The following is a 20,882-nucleotide window of genomic DNA, read 5'->3' as shown; positions in this document are numbered from 1 at the left end:
CAGCCCAGATGTGGGGCTTGAGATCCTGACCTGAGCTGAAACCAAGAGTCCGGCGGTTAACCCACTGAGCCCCCCAGGTGCCCCTAGAGATCTGTGTTCTTAAACATGCACCTTAGGGAATGATTCCAGTGCAAATAATCCAGGCCCTCCCTTTGCACTGCTCTGAGCCCCTGAGAAGGAGGCCTTCAGCCCCGGGGGGGGGGGGGGGGTTCCCTGTGCACAGGATCTACAATGAGTTATCTGTCTGAGATGGGTTAGTAGGGGAATGAGGTCAGTATAATGCAGATACATTCATATGTGATTTTCTCCTAGGCCAGGGGGCCCTGAGTAGCTGCAGTATAGAATCTTGAGCAGGAAAGGGAAGGGCCTTCAGCTCAATTTTTGCATTGGCAGCAGACTCTCTGAAGGCCTCTTTGCATAAAATAAAAAATGACGTGTGTCCTTGTAGTTCCTCTCTCCTGAGACATGCACTCTGGACCTGTGTGTCTGAGGGCAGTGTGCACCCCCAGGCCCAGCTCCCCCCACCCCCCAGGCCCAGCTCCCCACTCCTCCCCCACCCCCCCCCCACCCCCCCGGCCCAGCTCCCCCCACCCCAGGCCCAGCTCCCCACCCCTCCCCCACCCCAGGCCCAGCTCCCCACCCCTCCCTCACCCCCAGGCCCAGCTCCACAGCAGCCATGCTGGCCAGAGACCCAATTCTGTCCCTGCTGCCTCAGCACCCTCTGACTTGCCTAACTAAAGGGCTGCCAGCATTTCCACTCAGTTATCTTGTATATTTTTAATATGTACCATGGCAACTATTGGCTAACCTGAGCTGCCTCCCTGCACAGTCCAAGTGAACTTCCTGGTTCAAAAAGCACCTTTTTTTTTTTTTTTTTTTTTTTTTTTTTTTTTTATTAAAATGACCTGTTTATGAAGGGACCTGTGAGGAATGCTGTTTTTCTCAGGAGCCCTGACAATTTAAAGGGTGTGATTTTTGCAGAATATGGGGGGTTTCGGGAATACATATATTGCACCCAGAGCAGCGACATCTGAGAGTGTGGAGAATACCCAGGCCTGTTTGAGACGCAGCACTCAATAACCTGGCGCTTTGTTCTTCAGCTAAGATTGGGGGAAGTCGGGGGCAAAGGGCTCCAGAAATCCCTGAGAGAGCACTTTCATGAGGTGTGCAACCTTTAGCTCCCTGTGGCTCTGCTCTGTGGGTCTTCAGCCTGGAACCTCCCGGGGGACCCTTCCACTAAGGCCTCCAAGTCTATAAGCCTGAGCCCTACTACCCTAGACTCACTGAGCTCAGGACTTCTGGGGGTCGGGCTTGGGCATCTGTACTTCGAGCAAATAGCAGGGAAGGTTCAAAGCCCAGCCAAGACTCTCAAATGTGGCAGCACAGAGAATCACCTGGGAGCTTTTAAAACCCCCAATGCCCAAGCCACACCTAGACCGAATTACCTCCAAATCTCTGAGACCTGAACTCAGGAAATGGGATGTTTAGGTCCCAGGTGACGTCATGTGTAGCCAGTCAGCCAGACCACTGCTTGAGGGTCTTTTCTTTTCTTTAAGTGTATTTATTTATTTATTTTGAGATAGAGAGCAGGAGCAGGGGAGGGGCATAGAGGGAGAGAAGAGGGAATCCCAAGCAGGCTCTGACGTGGGGCTTGAACTCAGGCACCGTGAGATCATGACCTGAGCAGAAATCAAAAATTGGACGCTTAACCAGCTGAGCCACCCAGGCACCCTGGGTTTTTTCTGAGAAAGAGCTCCTCTCTGTAGACCAGGGCTTCTGGAACTTCTGTGTGTATAGGAATCACCCAGGAATCCAGTTAAAATGCAGATCCTGATTTGGCAAGGCCGGGCAGGGTCTGAGATTCTGCACTTTGACAAGCTGGTCTGCAGGCTGCACTGTGAGCAACAAGGCTGTAATGACTTTCCATTGATTATTTAACAATGACTGAGTACGGGCATTAGCTGATCTGCAGGTGCACGGCAGTGATGGTATTTGGCAGAAATGGCACAGTGGACTTTGTGATGAAAAACAAAACAAATGTTCGGGGCGCCTGGGTGGCTCAGTCGGTTGAGCGTCCGACCTCGGCTCAGGTCATGATCTCCCGGTTCGTGGGTTGGAGCCCCGCGTCGGGCTCCGTACTGATGGCTCAGAGCCTGGAGCCTGCGTCGGATTCTGTGTCTCCCTCTCTCTCTGTCCCTCCTCTGCTCGTGCTCTCTCTCGGTCTCCCAAGAATAAACAAATGTTAAAAACAAAACAAAAAAATAAATGTTTGTGTTATTTGCTGGGTCAGCCATGGAGTCATGCTGACGAGAGGCCTGACTGCCACGTGCTAAGAGATGAGCAGTTATAAACTTCTGCCTTCCTGTCGTCCGCAGAGAGCTGGCTTTCTGGAGTCTGTTTTAACAGTTGTTATGGCGGGGGGGGCGGGGGAATAAATGCATTTTATTATGCAGATGAATTTAAATTTCGGGTTGCTCTATCCCAGGTATGAAAACTACATTACAAGGAGGTTGAGATTATCTATTTTCCTATGCTAAAAAAAAAAAAAAAAAAAAATCAAAAAAAATTATTGGAGGGCTATGTGTCCTGCCTATCACCGGATGGCCACGCACATTTCAAGCTGTCATATACTGTGTCATCCCTGCACCACCTGCTTAGCTACTAAGCTGAACTCAGATGAGCATGAAGTTTCCTAACAGTTATCACACGAGCCCACACCGGTGATAAATTTCAATAGATTTTCATGAATACACTCACACACAAGTAAAACTCAGAAAATCTGAATAAGATCACGAGATAGTATCAATATCAGTATCTTAGTTTTGATATTATGCTACAGTTTTACAAAATGTTACCATCGGGGGGGAACCTGGGCAAAGTAAAGTGCACAGCCTTCTCTCCATGTTGTTTCTTACAACCGTGTGTGTGCACCTACCATTATCTCAAGGAAGGTTTCAGTTAAAAACAGGCATAGGGGCACCTGGCTTACCCTGGGCACTTGGGTAAGCATCCGATGTCGGCACAGGTCACGATCTCACAGTCTGTGGGTCAGAGCCCTACATCGGGCTCTCTGCTGTCCGCACAGAGCCGGCTTCAGATCCTCTGTCTGTCTGTCTCTCTCTCTCTCTCTCTCTCTGCCCCCCCCCCCACTCACACACTTGCTCTCTCTCTCAAAAATAAGTAAATATTTTTTAAAAAGGTATAAAATCACTTCCAGCCAGCCCTTGATACGCTTTCAATACGGGGGAAAGGACAGAAGTATTAAGAAGGTAAATAAAAGGGGCACCTGACTGGTTCGGTCGGTAGAACATGTGACTCTTGATCTTGGGGTTGTGAGTTCAAGCCCCACATTGGATGCAGAGATTACTTAAAAACAAAATCTTTGTAAAAAAAAGCAAAATAATAAACAAAATAAAAACGATAATGCTCATTAAATGCTAACAGCGTAATAGGTACTGCGATCCGCGTTTCATGTTCAAGACTTTAATCTTCATAACACTCTACGAGGCACTATTATCATGATTGTTATTATGATTTCTGTTTTCTGTTTTAGATGAGGAAACTGGGTCTGGGAGAGCTTCGGGAGTTTTTCCCAAGGTCACGGGGTCAGAAAGCAATAGCACAGGACCCAAACGCAGAGTCCACTGCATGACACGGAGGATGAGAACAAGAATGGAAGGAGAAGTCACAGTTAGGGATGAGGACTGTGCTTTGGGGTGGGGGCAGGGAAGGCAACTTGAAGCACCTTGCAGGATGCTGGCCTCGCAAGATGAGAGGAACTGAGCTGGCAACAAGCCGAGCGAGGCTATTTCCAGGCAAGACAGAAGAAAACACTGCATGTCTGGGAGAAGGCTTCATTTACCCGCTGAAGAAAGCGGCGTGTTTGTCCGCTTCGCCACTCAGAGGTGGATGGGAGCAATATGGCAGAGGGTCTTGAATGCTAGGGGGATGTGGTAAGGTCTTCCTGGATCTAATCAGCAATCTGTAAAAGCTAACAAGGCACTGATGAGGCCCAGGTTATATGTGAATCTCCAGCATTCACAAGGGAACCCAAGTGCAAGGTGTTTACAGTTTAGTACAAAGTAATCGATTCCCAGGGCCAAAAAAAGCAATGGGAAGCAATGGGAAGTGATTTGGAGAATTGGTATGTGAAGGGAACCAAAGAATGAACACCAAAGGCCGTAAAGTGGTTGAGACCAACGATCTTTATGGAATCAATGGAATTAAATCTAGTTCCATATGGCTGCTTGTTCTTTCAATTATTGAGTGCCTACTGTGTGGCCAGCACCATTCCCAGGACTTGGGATAGATCAGTGAACAAAACACAGTGGCCAAACTCCCTGCCATCAAGGAGCTCACCACCTTGTGTGCTTAGTGCTGATTCCCGACCAGGAAGATTCTTAACTCTCAAAACCTAAGATTCCACTTTCATACTGTACTCTTCAGATCCCATCACCCCAAAGAGAAATGCAAATCTCTCTAGCGTGAAGCTGGGCAGCGATGCAGAAAGACAGACACAGCACTTCTGACTCAAGAGCGAGGGCGATCTTACCGCCGGGTGGTTACAAGGAAACTTAAGATGGGCAGGGCGTCAAGACTTGCCTCTGAGCTGGATCATAAAACCAAAAGCAAAACCAAGGTGAAGGATTGGCTGTGTGACCCTTGAAGACGATTCAAGTTAGCCTGGGGTACCCTCTCTGCTTTCCACTCCCCAACTGGGATTAACTTTGGAATCTTCTGTAGCTGTAGAGAAACTGGGGGCTCTCCAATCCTAGCCTGGGTAAACACTACTTCAAGACAAATCGGAATGGCCTTGCACTGTAAAAGCAGGGAAGGCAGATGGGAAATAAGTCCACTCGTTTAGGTAGGAGATATTCTACAATATAGCCTTGTTCTTAGAACACAGCAGAATGAGAGGTCTGGGATTTTCCTCAGAATTGCTAAAAGCAATCTACAGATGAAGAGAAACTGCTAAACGATAAGCTGATGGTCATTGTTTCTCCCCCCTCCAAAAAAAAGAAAGAAAGGAAAAAAAAGACGCCTCAAGGTAAGTGAATCAGGCAAGAGTCAAGAGTGGGCAGATTTATTAACATTACCCCCAACCAAGAATTTCTAACATTTCAAATTTCAAGTTCCCACAAGCTTCAGTTGTCTGAGAATAAATGTCTCAAATGTCTTTTTGTCTTAGTTACAGAAAGATTCACCAATTTTTTTTTTTTGTGGTATTTTAACAGGTTTGATTTAGCTCCTAGTGACCTTCTCATGCTTTTGCGTCACATTTGCAGTGATATTTAGGCCTTTGGTGGAAATTTGGCTATATTGTATTTGCATGTAAGAAACATGGGCCTCTTCCACAGTGAGACTACTGACTTTTTGCATGGGTCAAAAAATGGGCACTCACTGTGCCACAGTCCCTGCAGCATTTCCCCACTTTTTTTTTTTTAATTTTTTTAATGTTTATTTAGTCTTTGAGAGCAACAGACGGAGCACGAGTGGCAGAGGGGCAGAGAGAGAGGGAGACACAGAATCTGAAGCAGGCTCCAGGCTCTGAGCTGTCAGCACAGAGCCCGACATGGGGCTCAAACTCACAGACCGGGAGATGGTGACCTGAGCCAAAGTCAGATGTTCAACTGACTAAGCCAACCAGGCGCCCCTCCCCACTTTTTGTTAAGGAAAAAAAATGCCACAGATACAGAGGTACTATTTCTTTCTCTCTCTCTTTTTTTAAAAAAATATTTATCTATGTATTTATGTACTTTAATGTTTATTTTTGAGAGAGAGCGAGCGAGAGAGACAGAGTGCAAGTGGGGGAGGGGCAGAGAGAGAGGGAGGCACGGAATCTGGAGCAGGCTCCAGGCTCTGAGCTGTCAGCACAGAGCCGGATGTGGGGCTCGAACCCACGACTGTGAGATCATGACCTGAGTCAAAGTCGGGCGCTTAACCAACTGAGCCACCCTGGTATCCTTATTTATTTATTTTTAAGGGGAGGGAGGGGTCGGGGGGGCGGGGAGAGAATCCCAAGCAAGCTCCACGCTGTCAGGGCAGAGCCCCACGCAGGACTCGATCCCTTGAACTGTGAGATCATGACCTGAACGGAACACAAAGAGTCAGACACTTAACCGACGGAGCCCCCCCACCCCCCGCCAGGCGCCCCAGTCCTATTTCTAACTTGGGACTGCACAGAACTACTCTTGAATACACAACTTGCACTCACACTTCTGGCTGCCCTTGAGTGACAGGCCAGCTCTGCTACTGGGCACAGCAAAGTGAGAAGAGCCCTCCTACCCGCACGGGGCAAGCTTTCTAGAGAGTCACTTAGCCATGCCACAAAACACAGGACGCACCTCAGACCTCGAGCAGAAAGCAGGAGCGGTGAGTGCGTGTGAGTGCAGAAGCAAGGGTCCCACAAGAACTCTGGTGGCCACAAGGATGTGCATGAGACCGTCGACTGTGGTCCCGGAGATGGCCCGTGTTATTTAGCTGCATTGGGCTTGCCGTCCCCAAGACTCCAGTCTCAGATTGCAGTTAGGGGCACAAGCCGAAAATGACAAAGGGGGCTCCTTCCTTAGCCTCCCCTCCTTGTTGGCAGGTGAGGAAGCTAGAACCTGCCTCCCCCAGTGGTGGGTCTAAAACTAACTTTGTCACTCTCCTCTTCCTCTCCACCTGCTCCTCATTGGCCACTTTACCCCCTCCCCCCCACCCCAAACTTTTAATAGTCAAGGTAATTTGCCCAATAAAATGCTCGATGTGGATGAACAGTTGTAAAAAGTACTTATCTGAGCCAGGAAGAGCATCTGATGACTAGAAAAGGAAACGCTATGTTTATTGACATGAAAAAATTAATACTGCAACTTAACTTTGTATTAATATTTTGCTAACCCACGTCCATAAGCTTATCCTGGGTGTGCATCTGTGCTCATTGGCGTGCGATCACTCCAGCGGTATGCGAAACAACCACATAGAAGGGGCGCCTGGGTGGCTCAGTCGGTTAAGCCTCCGACTTCAGCTCAGGTCATGATCTCACGGTTTGTGGCTTAGACCCCCGCGTTGGGCTCTGTGCTGACAGCTCAGAGCCTGGAACCTGCTTGGGATTCTCTCTCTCTCTCTCTCTCTCTCTCTCTCTCTCTCTCTCTCTCTCCCTCTCTCTCTGCCTCTCCCCTGCTCATGCTCTTCCTCTGTCTCAAAAATAAACATTAAAAAAAATTTTTTTTAACAACCAAATAGTATAAAGCTGGCTCTCCTGCATAAAGTATAAACATGACTTTTACGTGACAGAGTTTGGCCAGTGGGGCAGAATGATTTGCTCAGGAAAAAGCTACCTCAGATCTGGAGATTTTTTGATTGGCTATTTTAGGACTAGGTCTTTAGAAACCGATGTATTACATGTTTACTTTTTCACAGAGTTCAGTAACTGAATGCATTTGGGAGTATTTCATTTTCTTTGGAGAATGCCTGATCTATAAAAACAATACTAGGTTCCTAAACTATGAAGTTGGTGGGGGGGGGGGGGGGAGGGGGAACATAGTAAAGTAGGATGGTAAAAATAACTGATTAATAACTTGTCTTAGGTAGTTATTTACAAAAATAAAATCTTGGCCATGGTACAGCATTAGTTCAAAGCCCATTTGGGACCCTTTAAAATTAAAAATACAATAAATTCATATATCATGCACAATGTCTTTTGTGCATTGATTATTGCCATGAATTTAATTCCATCTCTTTCAAATACAACCCCCCCCCCCACCCACCCAATCAGGAATAGAGTAAAACAAATTTACTTCCAGGCAGTATTTTCTTAGCCTCTTTTGTATTTGTGATCTCAGAAAAACAAAACATACATTGGTTCAAAAATCTACTTTGATTTTTCGGCACAGAAAACCAATTCTGTCTACTTTTCCCAGCACCACTAAGTGAATTCTACAAATCATTTAGACCACTGAAACCTCTCATTTTACTATGAATTCTGATTCCAACTAGCACTTCACATTTTTAAAGTGCTCCCAAAAACTGACTCAGGCGAGTTTTTTGTTTTTTTTCCTTTTAAAGTCTACACCCAAAACATTTGCTTGCAAAACTTTCTGAATAGGGACATTGCCTGGTGAGACACATGCAGTAGACAAAATATCAAATTTCTTTTTCCAGCTGTCCAGAATCCCATTAGTGCCTCTTGCTTCTATCGGTCTTTTGCTATAATTAGGATGGCTTAGGGTTTATTTGGGCCTTTTTTCAAAACCAGATTTCCTTCTTACCAGCAGCAGCTGTCATTCACAAATACCCTAATGGTGCTGGGAGACTTCTTGTGATTTACATTGTGGTACGGCGATCATAATATGAAATGAAGAGAAACCCACACACACACACACACACACGCACGCACACACGCACACACGCACACGCATGCACACACAAATACCTTTCATCTAGTAAGTTTTAAAAAGAGGAGTCTTACCTGAGGATGAGCACTGCCGTCTGGAACCCCGCTTGTCTCACATAGGGTACCGACCAACACCCCTTCTCCCTCGAAGTTTGAGTTCCCTCCTTGGGGGGGTGGGCCCAGGGGAATTCGCAGGGTCTTTGCTTCTTGCTCTGCTTGGGCTGGAACGGCACATTCTCCTGCACGGAACTGGGAATTCCAATCAACAGCTTCTGCTTTGGCATGAGGACCGTCTCTTTTATCACTCTGGGCTAATGGGCGCTTAACAGGCTCTTTGGGATAGAGGAGATTAAGGGTGGCCTCTGTTGTGCTTTCTTTCAAGTTGGGGCTCAGCTTCTTGGGTTCTCCTTTGGTTTCTGGCCGCCTCACCCCGGCAGGTATCTCGGAGCCCCTCTTGCTCAATGAAACCTCGTCCCCTACTTTTTTCTCGGCTGCAATCTCCAACCACTGGTCCACCCCTGAGTTTTCTAACTCACCAGACAGACGCTTCATCGCCGTCTCTGTCACCGCTTTATCCATGTTTAGCAGATTGTCACTGGTGAATTCCTCTCCTGCTTGGTGGCTGTCTCTGGTTTCTCTTCGAATTCCTGGATAATCATTTTCAGCAGCCTCAGAAGCAGTGGGTAGTTTACATCTCGCCTGGTCTGTCACTGTAGACGTTACATCCCGGTGAGGCCCCAAGGTCAGAATCATCCCCGTTTGCAGGGATGAGGGACTGTGGGTGGAGGCTTGGCTGCTCCTCACCCCTACTTCTTGGGGTTGTGAGTGATTACCGCAGAAGCCACTGGTGGCATCCATAGGCTCCATGTCATCTGACACCCGAGGCCCACAACCCATTTCACTGAGGAAATGCTCACGCCCACCCGGGCCACACGAACCGAATTCCATCTCTTCATCGTTGCTTTCTAATAAAAAAACCTGCCCAGTCCCCTGCAGGTCCCTTTGCCAAACTGCATTAGAGTAATCCGTCATAACGTCGGAACATTCCAGATACTCTAGGTCATCATCTGAAAACTCCTCGGTGCAGGTTAGGGTTATCTCTGGGCAAAGTTCATAGTCGCTGTCAGAGTCTTCGCTGGACACCTGTGGGCTGCCTTGCTGCTGAATCGTGGCCCTGTCACCTGGGCCATCGGATGTGGCCGCCCCCGCCAGCGGTAGGCTGAAGCTAATGTATTTCTGCACTCTGGGATTCAGATGACCAGACTTTAAGACGTCCTCAAGAGGGCCATCACTGTTTAAGGCCCCATCCACTGGCCTTGATCCTTTGGAATGCACTGCCCTGTGGCAATACACATGTTGCTTATCGGGAATATTACTTGATTTAGAAGAAAGCCACCCGTCCGCAACTTCCTCCGTGCTATCCAGATCACGAGCCTCTTCGGTTCGCCTTGCTCCTTTAACATCCAAGGGATTTTCAGAACCGGAGGCACCAGTGTCATTATTGGCCAATAACCGGAGCGAGCTTGAACAGCCAAATTTGGAGGACGGGGAGTCAGCTGACATGGAACTACCTGAGGGGACACTTTCTTCGCCCCTACGAGGATGTTCTTTCTCATCAAGCTGGTTTGCTTCTTCCTGCATGCTTGACTCTGTTGCATGTTTCCAACCCGTGTCCCCGCCATCTTTGGGGTTAGGGGAGAGCTGTGGGCTCTCTGCTGAGCACTTGACTTCAATGGAAGCAGAACAGCAGATCATTCCAGAACAGTTTTTAGCAGAGATCTGATAAACAGCGGTGTCATCTGGGGTACAGCTAGGATGAAGAAAACACACTTGGTAAGTTGGCCGTGTTTGGATGGGCATGCCAACATTCCTCACATCATGGCACAGAAAATGACCATGGTTTTTTGCTGCACACTCAAGGAGATCTGTGATCTCCCTGGAAAGGGGCTTGTGGTCAGAGTCAGCCAGCTTCTGAGTCCCAACTGCCCTGGAGCTGAGAATCCAGGAAGCCCGGCATTTTCCGTTAAGACCTTCCCCAGTCTTACCCCAACTTGAAAAATGATGACAATTATTCAGACAAATGGGGAAACATCTCGCACTCTAATTTCTCCTTCTCTCCTTTTATTTTGAGTCCCTTTTACACTATAGGAATTTGAAAAGGCATTATTTTCTAGAGTGAGACATTGTACACAAGTAACTGAAGTATTCGACCTCAGGCAGTGGACAGCATAAGCAGTAACTGTTTTTAAGACCATGCTAAGAAGGCATGGTTCTTTTTTTTTTTTTAATTTTTTTTTAATCTTTATTTATTTTTGAGAGAGACAGCGTGAGACTCCAGGGGAGGAGCAGAGAGAGAGAGGGAGACAGAGAATCCAAAGCAGGCTCCAGACCCCGAGCTGTCAGCACAGAGCCCGACACGGGGCTCAAACTCAAGAACCGTGAGATCATGACCCGAGCCGAAGTCGGATGCCCACCCGACTAAGCTACCCAGGTGCCCCTAAGAAGGCATGGTTCTTGCCAGGAGGCTATAAAGACGCCACACTGGGATTATGTGTAGGAAGAATGTGCCCTTTCCTCTTCATTTTACATGACTATGGGGTCTAAACCATGACCCATGAACCCCCTGGCCAGAAACCCATGCCCACATGCCATCCTGACTTACACAGACCAAGCCAGGTGCTTGGCTTTGGCCCAGCAGGGACAAACTTGACTCCTGGATCATGTTGAGCCTGCTCTCCCTGCTCCAGGAGGGACGGTGCTCCTGTGTCCCCTCCCTTTACCGACTGGAGTTCCGTGGAACCTTGAACCTAACAGGCTTTGCTGACCTCTCCTGCTAGGGCCTTTCTCCGGGCTCTGCAGTCCCAAGAAAAGCCTGTTGCACTGGCTTTATAATTTGCACTCATAGATCTCATTTGATCTCAGTGTAGCTGTAACATTGCTGGCCTCACTCTGCATTGTCCGGCACAGAAGTAAATGAGCATTTTCAGAAGGCGGGAGCTGTGGGTTGGCTCAGAATTAGAAGTGATGTTTAGATACTTATTGCCTGATCTGTGTAAAATATGCACACACATCTAACCCAGAAGGATCAGTGTTAGACACCGGATGGCACACCGTCTTCCTTATTCTCCTTCTTCTCACCGAAGGCACCCCTCTGTCTCCCTAAGCTCATATGTGCTCATAAGACCTCCATAGTCGCGTGTGCTCACATACGCCTCATTTTCAAAACACCATACACTAATTCCAATTTTCTTAATATCTTGCCCTTTTTTGTAATCTGGTTCCCAAGTAGAAGCCACACAGGGGTGGCTGAGGGTCACCAAGCTGGACCCACAGCTGATATTCAGACTTGCCCTGGGCAACACAGGGAGACTGAAAGTTAGGGTCACTGTCTAAAGGCAACAACACCTGTTGCTCCTGTATACTTCACGAGGTCATTCTGAGGTTCAAATGTGAAAATCAATGTGAAGGGGCTTCGTAAAGCAGAAACTTTACGCTACATATATGCTAAGAATGTAGAAGCTCTGGGGCGCCTGGGGGGGCTCAGTTGGTTAAGTGTCCAACTCTTTTTTTTTTAATTTTTTATGTTTATTTATTTTTGAGAGAGAGAGAGAGAGAGAGAGAGAGAGCGCGCATGAGTGGGGAGGGCCAGAGAGGGAGGAAGACACAGAATCCAAAGCAGGCTCCAGGCTCTGAGCTGTCAGCACAGAGCCGACGCGGGCTCGAACCCATGAACCACGAGATCATGAGCTGAGCCGAAGTCGGCCGCTTATCCGACTGAGCCACCCAGGTGCCCCAAGTGTCCAACTCTTGATTGCGGCTCAGGTCATGATCTCACAGGTTCATGAGTTCCAGTTCCATGTGGACGGTGAGGAACCTGCTTGGGATTCTCTCTCGCCCTCTCTCTCTGTCCCTTTTCCTCCCCCTCTCTCTCAAAATAAATAAACTTTAAAAAAGAATAAAAAAGTGCTAAAATGATAATCATGTGATGTGATAGAGGTATTAGCTAACGCTACTGTGGCAGTGATATTGCAATATAAATGCATCAAATCAAAATGCAGTACACCTTAAAACATACACAACGCTGTATGTCAAATATAACTCAATTAAAAAAAAAGAAAAAGAAGAAGGATGTGAACGTGCTAAGACCAGATTACCTCTGGTTCTCAAGAACTGTGCAGAAGAATCACCAGGAAACTCTATTGAAAATTCTTGAATCAGAATCTGTGGGTAAAAGTCCTGAGAATCTGCTTTTAAAGATCCCAAATACAGGGGCCTGGGTGGCTCAGTCAGTTGAGCATCCGACTTCAGCTCAGGTCATGATCTCATGGCTTGTGAGTTTGAGCCCTACATTGGGCTCTGTGCTGACAGCTCAGAGCCTGGAGCCTGCCTTGGATTCTGTGTCTCCCTCTCTCTCTGCCCCACCTGTGCTCTCTCTCTCTTTTAAAGTAAATAAACATTAAAAAAATTTTTTTAAGGTCCCAAATACATTCTGCTACAAATTGTCCTTGGTCTGCCCTTGGAGACATCCTCATCACTTAGGCTTGGGTCTCTTCATTTAAGCCAAATTAAGGCTGAACAAAAAGAAAGGGGCCTCTGCCTGAGCTCCACATGGCCTATACCACTGCCTACACGCCTCTTTTCCAGTAGTTCTGGGAGACCTGGCCTCAGCTAGGAACTTACAAGGAGCATCAAACAGTACCATGGGCTACTGGAAAATTCTAAGTAGTTGGGTTGATTTCCTGATTTATCCAGACCAGGATCTCTATGCCAGAGAAACCACCTGCCCTGAAAGTACCAGGACTTGTGTGGAAAAACCAGAAAGGCAGAGAAGAAAGTAAGGCAGAGAGATCAAAGGACCAGGTAAGAAAGCAGTAAAGGAGGGAGCACCTGGGCGGCTCAGTCAGTGAAGCATCTGACTCTTGATTTCAGCTCAGGTCACGATCTCAGGGTTCGTGAGATCTAGCCCCGTGTTCGGTTCTATGTTGATCATGGAGCCTGCTTGGGATTCTCTCTCTGTCTCTCTCTCTCTCTCTCTCTCTCTCTCTCTCCCTCCTTCCCTGCCCCACCCCCACCAAAATAAATAAATAAACATTAAACAAAACAAAACAAAACAAAACCTACTAGGGGAAACAATCGAATTTCTGCGAGAACCCTGTCGGTCACTTCTGGGCTAAGTTGCTCCGTGGAGACTAGAAAAGCAAGAGAAGCTCCAAGGAGGGGACTTCGGTGACAGCAGCTGAAACGGTGTGAGTAGGACTGGGCTGTAGAATCTTTGCAAGATGCTGGCAGAGTGACCTGTGTGCCCCACAGTGATTTGACAGGAATGCAAAAACATCCCGGAAGAAATTCCCCGAACAATTCATTGCGTTCCCTTCTTGACTGTCTTTCCTTTTGGCCGAAGGAAGCAGCAACATTCCTGACTTGCTGTGAAAGTCTTGCCAGAATGACTCTACTTGCTGGAATACTCTTTGTTCTTTCTAAATTACTCATTTCCATATTAAAGAAAAAGAGGTACATGTAACCTTAAGTGGGTGGGGCTTCCTCTGGGCTTGAACCCCCTGGGTTGGTCTAGACCAGAGGTTCTTAAATATTATGACGACCCCTTTCCACGCTCAAAAGTAATTGAGGACTCCCAAGAATGTTTGTTTATGGGGTTATATATCACTATTTACCATATTAAAATTAAAACAGAGAAAAGTTGAAAACATTTATTCATTTAAAAATAACAAAAATAGGGGTGCCTGGGTGGCTCAGTCAATTGGGCATCTGACTCTTGATTTCAGCTCAGGTCATGATCCCAGGGTCACAGGATCGAGCCCCTCATCAGGCTCTGGGCTGAGTGTGGAGCCTGCTTGGGATTCTCTCTCTCTCTCTGCCTCTGCCCCTCTCCCCCACTTGTACCCTTTCTCTCTAAAATAACAAGTTTTTTAAATACCAAAAACAAACTCATCACGTGAGCATAAATAACACATATTTTTCTAAAACAAAGTAACATTTCCTAAGAGTGGCATTGCTTTACATTTGTTCACACATCTAGTATCTGGCTTAAAAACCAGCTGCTGCTTCCACGTTCATTGTGATACGATACATTCTTTTGGTTGAAATACATGAAGAAAATCTGGCTTCACGCAGATATATACTTGGAAAAGGAGGGAGTATTTTAATAGTCTTTCCATATGATTGCCAATAATCTTCTTTGAAACTGAAGTGGGTGCAATGTGGAATCTGAAAGCCTATCAACTAGTTACATAAAATCCAATCATCTGTATTTTCACACGCGCCTTTACCCACTAGAGAGCTCAAGAGGAGACGTGAACAGACAGAATAGTCAATGAATTCGAAGGTGATTGAGACGATCCAGTCTTCAGAACAGAAAGAAAAAAGAATGGAGAAAAGTGGGCAGAATCTCAGAGACCTAGGGGACACCACCACGCTCGCAACATGCATGAAGGGAATCCCAGAAAGAGAGGAAAGAGGCAGAAAGCGTGTCTGAAGAAAGTGGAAGTCCTTAGTTCAGAGAAGGCACTGCAATGATCGCTTACAAGCTTGGATTTTTTTTTTTTAATTGAGGTGTAATTGAAATATAACATTACATTAGCTTCAGATTGACATATTGCATTAGCTTCAGATGTACATTGGCTTCAGACACATAACATTACATTCGCTTCAGATGTGTCAAATAACGATTTGATATTTGTATACGTTAAGAAACGACCACAGTAAGTCTAGTTAACATCGATCACCACTCAGAGTTACAAATTTCTTTTTCTTGTGATGAGAACTTTTAAGATCTATTCTTAGCAACTTTCAAATATACAATACAGTATTATTAGCTCCAGTCACCATGCTGTACATTATGTTTCCAGGACTTACTTATTTTTTAACCAGAAGTTTGTGCCTTTTAAAAAAGTTTGGGTTCTCATCACAAGCAATAGATACTATTAGTTTTCCTTGAGGTGACAGGCCTACTTTGTTTCTTTTCTTTCCTTTTTTTAAACGATTTTTTGTGTTTATTTATTTTTGAGAGAGAGAGAGACAGAAAGACAGAGCGTGAGCGGGGGAGGGCCAGGGAGAGAGGAATCCAAAGAAGGCTCCAGGCAGCGAGCCATCAGCACAGAGCCCGACGCGGGGCTCGAACTCACAGACCGCGAGATCATGACCTGAGCCAAAGTTGGACACTCTACCGACTGAGCCACCCAGGCATCCCTAATGTTTATTTATTTTTGAGAGAGAGAGAGAGAGAGAGAGAGAGAGAGAATCCCAAGCAGGCTCTGCGTTGTCAGCAGAGAGCCTGATGCAGGGCTTGAACTCACAAACCATGAGATTACGACCTGAGCCTAGGTCAGACAATTAACCGACTGAGCCAGCCAGGTGCCCTGATATTCTTTGAAATGCCTACATTTCAATCCCCACCATGACTGCACCCTCGGGTGGTGGGTTTTCACATGCATTACTTCACATGTCTATTCATTCACTATCCCAGTGACACAAACAAAACAGAATGACTTACTCCATGTAGGGCTGCAAAGTGGATTTTCCGGCTCAGGTTTCTTCTCTTCTTCCTTTTGTCTCCTGAAGGTCATTCCCCTGCTCCCCAGAAAACGCTCCCCGCAGAATTAAAATTCCTGAAACTCAAACCATGCGATCTGACCAGACGCCCCGAAGACGGTTCGTGGGAGACGAGGCTCAAGCTTTTGGCTCGAGGTGAGATGTGGAATCTTCTCTGGATCTCAGGTACTGTTCTAGTTTACTATGTTCTCCACTTCCCAGTGGAGGAAAACAAGTTCTGGGAACAAAATGCCTGCAGTGTTTTCATCGGTGCAGCCAGGAATGTGGAGGTGGGGAGGCCTCCAAAGCCCCCGCCTTCTGTCCCCACCCCGTGGATTTTCTGAGCCTCTCCTGCCCATGCAGCAGGGAGGAGGGAGAGCGCTCTGCTCAGTAAATACTTACACGATGACATCTGCATCCTTGCCAGGTGAAGGTCAAAATATTTTCTCGCACTAAATGTCTGTATTGTATTACTTCCCTAAGTGCTACTATCGATTTTATTGATTGAATCATTCAGAATAACTAATGGAGTAAGAAGGGCTTGGGTTTTTTCATGCCCCAAAACTACGTTTGTTATAGAGAATTCTATATTATGTTATGGAAGAATTCTAATATTAGAAACACACAGACCTTCTTGATCGCATCTTCTGCAAGCAGCTACGTGTATTTCCAAACTGATGAGGAGTTGCCGCACACATTTACCGATTTACTCATTTATCCAACAGATTTAATGAGCCACCAGTCCGAAGACTGAAAGGGGACTTGGAGCTGTGGCCCTCTGGACCCTGCCTCCCTCCCTGCTGTGTCCTTCTTTGCTCTGCCCTGTCTCTCGGAGCTGACCCTTGAGGCTGTGTCTCCCGGGCTCCCAGCACCGCTGGCTTCTTGCTACCCTGGAGCACAGGGAGGCAGGAGATTGGAGGGGGGGAGAAGGGGAAAGCCAGTCTCAGGTGGCATTTCTAATAGGCTGCATATACCCCTTCTGCCCTGTGACCCAGAACTAGCAGTCTTGCGGCCTCCCTTCGACGGAGCAGCCTCGGAGACGGCGACTTCTTGCTGACGTGAATCTCTGGGTGACCCCTGTTTGGCTCAGTTACCTATATAACCCCGCATTTCATGCTTGAAAATAGCTTTTGTCTTCCTGGTTAGACCCTGAATGATACAGAGATGATCTAGTTTACTGGAACTGAGGCCCAGAGGAGATGTGACTGCCTTAAGTCACACAGTTAAAAAATGATCAGAAGTGTCTACCGTGTGTAAGGCACTGTGTTGGCCTCCTTGTAGAAGACGGACATGGTAAATTCCTAGGCCCTTGCTAGGAGCTTCTCATCCAATAAGAGAAATGGTCTATCTATACCAACAGCTACAATGCAGGACAGTGGGTGCAAAAGCTGAAGCAGGCCCAGGAAATACGCAGTAGGACTTTGGCAGGAAAGTTGGTATATGCCTGGGGTTGGGGAGGGGGCTGATCATTCCAGGCAGGAGGGACAGCCACAAGGTGAGCCGCTGGGAGAGTTGTGGGCTCAAAGGTAGAGCCACCGCTTTATTTATCATTTAACCAGGACAGTTTAGAGAATGAAAAGGGACACTACTGATACACCGTGACCACAGGCAGAAACCAGGGCCATCCCAGGGAAACTGAGGCCGACTCAGGTAAATCAGGAGGTACGGTCACCCACCGGGAGTTGAGCAGGGGCCTGGATCATGGGACACTTTCCACCGCAGACTGAGGAGTCTGGACCTCAGGCCCCAAATGGGACTCCCTGGGAATCAGATCAAAACGGCCATTTAGGGAGGAAGGGAAGCCATTCGGTAAGATGCTCCCCACAAGTGCACGGTGTACCAGAGTGAGAATGGAGGGACCCCGCTCTCCATACGTGACATGGCCTGTGGCCCCCGCTTGAGCAGGGACACCTCATTCTCCCGTACGCCCTGCTGGACCTACAACAATATTAAGTCCCAGAGAAATTGATGGCACAGGACCTGTTTCCTTCCCCAGGGGAAATGCCAATTTTGCAGAGAGAGAAGAAGACTTTCGGGTGTCAAACAGGGAGTGGTATGCAGTTTGCAAACTCTAGCGTCACCGAATCCCCAAAGGCACAATCGAGGCAGGGAGTGCTTCTGGTGCTAGGAGGGGAGAGGTCAGGGTGGCCCGGATCGTCAGACCTCATGCCAGGAGCGTGGAACTTGAGCACAGGGGGAAGGATTACATTTTGGCTGGTGGGAAAGGGGGGAGGGCATTCCTGGCAGCTGTACCAGAGCTGGACCGAGCAGGTCCCGCATAAGGGACAGGAAAGAAAGGGCCCTGAAGGACGGGAGCAGTGGGCCGAGAGGCTCAGAGCAGCATGGCCCGGCACGCCGTAAACACCGACCCGGTAGTTCTCGGCTCTGGCTGCACATTACAATCACTCGGGATGCATTCTAGAAACAGCAGGGCCAGAGAGTTTTTAGGGCAGCGAAGTACTCTGTATGATACTATAATGGCGAATACATGTCATGACACATTCATCCAAAAGCATCGAATGTACAACACCAAGAGTGAATCCTAATGTAAACCACGGAGCCTGGCTGATAATGACGGCTCACGGAGGCTCACCGACAGTTAACAACCGTAACGCTCTGGTGGGGGGATGCTGACAGTAGGGGAGGCTGTGCGTTGGGGGGCAGATATGAAAACTGTACTTTCTGCTCACTTTTGCAATGGGCTTAAAACTGCTCTAAAAAATGCAGTATTTCAAAGGGGGAAAATACCAGGGTCAGGGCCCTACCAAAAAAAAAGCAATGAAGCAGCCTCTCGAGGGTGATGGGCTTTGCCATGCGTATTTTTTAAAGCTTCCCAGGTGATTCTAAGGGGGAGGCAGAGCCCAGAAGCACCTAAATGAATCTTAGCTCTCCTATGGTCATGAAGGAGGTAGGGGAATCGGTAAGCTGATGGAAGAGGAAGTATCTTTGCCTGGGTATGTATCAGGCGTGATTTCTTGGCTGTATTTTGGCACAGAAGTGCTAAGCTTTTGACAGGCTTTTGAATCTCTGGGAGCCATGCAGGCTGACCGGATATTCTTTAAACGTTTTTTTAATGTTTGTTTATTGTTGAGACAGAGAGAAACAGAGCATGAGTGGGGGAGGGGCAGAGAGAGAGGGAGACACAGAATCCAAAGCAGGCTCCAGGCTCTGAGCTGTCAGCACAGAGCCCGACGCGGGGCTCAAACCCACAAACTGCGAGATCATGACCTGAGTCGCCTGACCAGATATTCTTTAAATAAGAAATGAGCAAATGGACTTCCGAAGGGAAAAAAGCCTACAGCATTATTACCATCAGGCTTAGTTAACAGACAACCAAACCCTCTTGGCAAAAGAAAACTCAAGCATGGCCGGAAATAGTCCCTACCCACCACCCAGGTTAGCACAATGCCCAGAATGTGTCCAGAAATCTCAAGGTACATTGGGACACTAGGAAAGCTCCTACATTCAGCTGTAAATCCGTCTATGACAGACAAGGCAGCTTGAGAGCAGGACCGAGGACAACATACCAGCAAACACTGGAGGACCCAGAGCTCTTTTATAAAAGCAAGTCAGCTTAGAATTTCTGAAAGACTAGCACTGCTAACTCATCACACACCCGGCATGCCCCAGACCAAACTCTGGATTTTCCCACCCAAACCTGTTTCTTGTCTCAAAAATATTTCGTTCTACCCATCGCTCAGGGGGCACGCCTCAGAGTCCATTTCTCACCCCCGCTTCTGCATCCAATCCAGCGGCAACTCCTGGCAGATGGGTCCAGAACCTGGCGGCTTCTTGCCACCTGCTCCAGGACCACCCTGGATTGGGCCACTTCATCTCTGGTCTGGATTATGGCATTGATGCTGCAGGGGGGGGAGGGGGGGTCTTCCCCGCCCTGCCCGGTCTCCTCTGCAGCCACCGTGACCTGGCACGCTCCCATCTCCGGCTTCCTGCTGCCCCTGCTGGTCCCTCTGAGAACACTCTTCCCCAGCACAACCCCACCCCCTCCCTCTCTTACCCTTCACGCCTCTGCTCATAGCACCTCAGCAGAGCCACCTCCTGTCCTGAGACTCTTTCCCTCCCCTTTCCTCTTTGTCACCCGACACTACTGATTTTTCTGGCATCGTTAATGTGCAACTCTTCCTCTCTCCCTGTCCCATGAGACCAGGGTTCACTGTGCTCTCTACCGGGTCCTCAGGGTCTTGATCGGCCCTGGCATACAGTAGGCCCTCCATTAATCCTTATTTTTGAAGGCAGTCCTCACGATCACTTCTTTTTGAGTTATACCCCAGCCCACGTGTTAGTAGATTCTGTTTTAGAGGACAGCTGTGGTGCAGGGAAATGCAGGGAGAGAGGGAGACACAGAATCCGAAGCAGGCTCCAGTCTCTGAGCTGTCAGCCCCGAGCCCGATGCAGGGCTCAAACCCACAAGCAGCGAGATCGTGACCTGAGCCAAAGTCAGATGCTTCACGGACTGAACCACCCAGGCGCCCCTAGAATGTTTGGCTTCTAATCCTGGCTTTGTTCCTAACCAGTTGTTAAGAACCTGGATGAGCCCCGTGATCTCTCTGGGCCTTGGGTGATCTATAAAGTAAAAACCAATTGGGTCTGACCAATTAAATCAGACCTTCTGAGGGGTAGGACCTGAGTATCAGCATTTTTTAAACGTAACAGAGAGCCAGGAGCGGGATGGGCTCCCCCGTGTGTCACTGGGTACGGGAATCGCCTGGGATCTTGTTAAAAGGCAGAATCCGATGAGGGCCGGGACGCAGGCAGTCTACCAAGCTCCGGGGCTGTGGCTGCTGCGGCTGCTGCCGCTCTAAAATCAAGTTTGAGGGCACGGTCTGCGAGTCACTTCCAGCCGGAGGACTCCAATATCTCTAGAGGGTGAAAGTCCCCTTATTAAATTCTCAGAAAAAAAATAGCAGCTGTCACTTGACTTGCTGCTCAATTTTTTTTTTTT

The 20,882-nt window shown here is 47.9% G+C and overlaps 1 protein-coding gene and 1 long non-coding RNA gene across 9 annotated transcripts in view; one reads left to right on the top strand and one right to left on the bottom strand.

Annotated features, from left to right (window-relative positions):
* The window catches only part of ALPK2 (alpha kinase 2), a 123,805-nt gene that overhangs the window by 66,501 nt on the left and 36,422 nt on the right, over positions 1–20,882 (bottom strand). For 7 of the 8 annotated variants that reach the window (XM_040478687.1, XM_040478692.1, XM_040478686.1 and 4 more), the window contains one exon: positions 8,450–10,184. In XM_040478687.1, coding sequence (XP_040334621.1) covers positions 8,450–10,184 — 1,735 coding nt within the window. Of the gene's footprint in view, positions 1–8,449; positions 10,185–15,884; positions 16,000–20,882 lie in introns of those variants that run through there. The other variant, XM_040478693.1, reaches the window with a different exon arrangement.
* LOC121032876 (uncharacterized) overlaps positions 4,660–20,882 on the top strand; it is a 26,848-nt gene continuing 10,625 nt past the window's right edge. Inside the window, exons 1-2 of the long non-coding RNA XR_005791569.1 lie at positions 4,660–5,047; positions 15,953–16,108. This is a non-coding gene — a long non-coding RNA (uncharacterized LOC121032876). The remainder of the gene's footprint in view (positions 5,048–15,952; positions 16,109–20,882) is intronic.

Source organism: Herpailurus yagouaroundi, unplaced genomic scaffold (assembly GCF_014898765.1).
Source record: "Herpailurus yagouaroundi ecotype Mexico unplaced genomic scaffold, PumYag 142, whole genome shotgun sequence".
NCBI lineage: Eukaryota > Metazoa > Chordata > Mammalia > Carnivora > Felidae > Herpailurus > Herpailurus yagouaroundi.
This window is presented reverse-complemented; position numbering and strand designations above follow the sequence as displayed.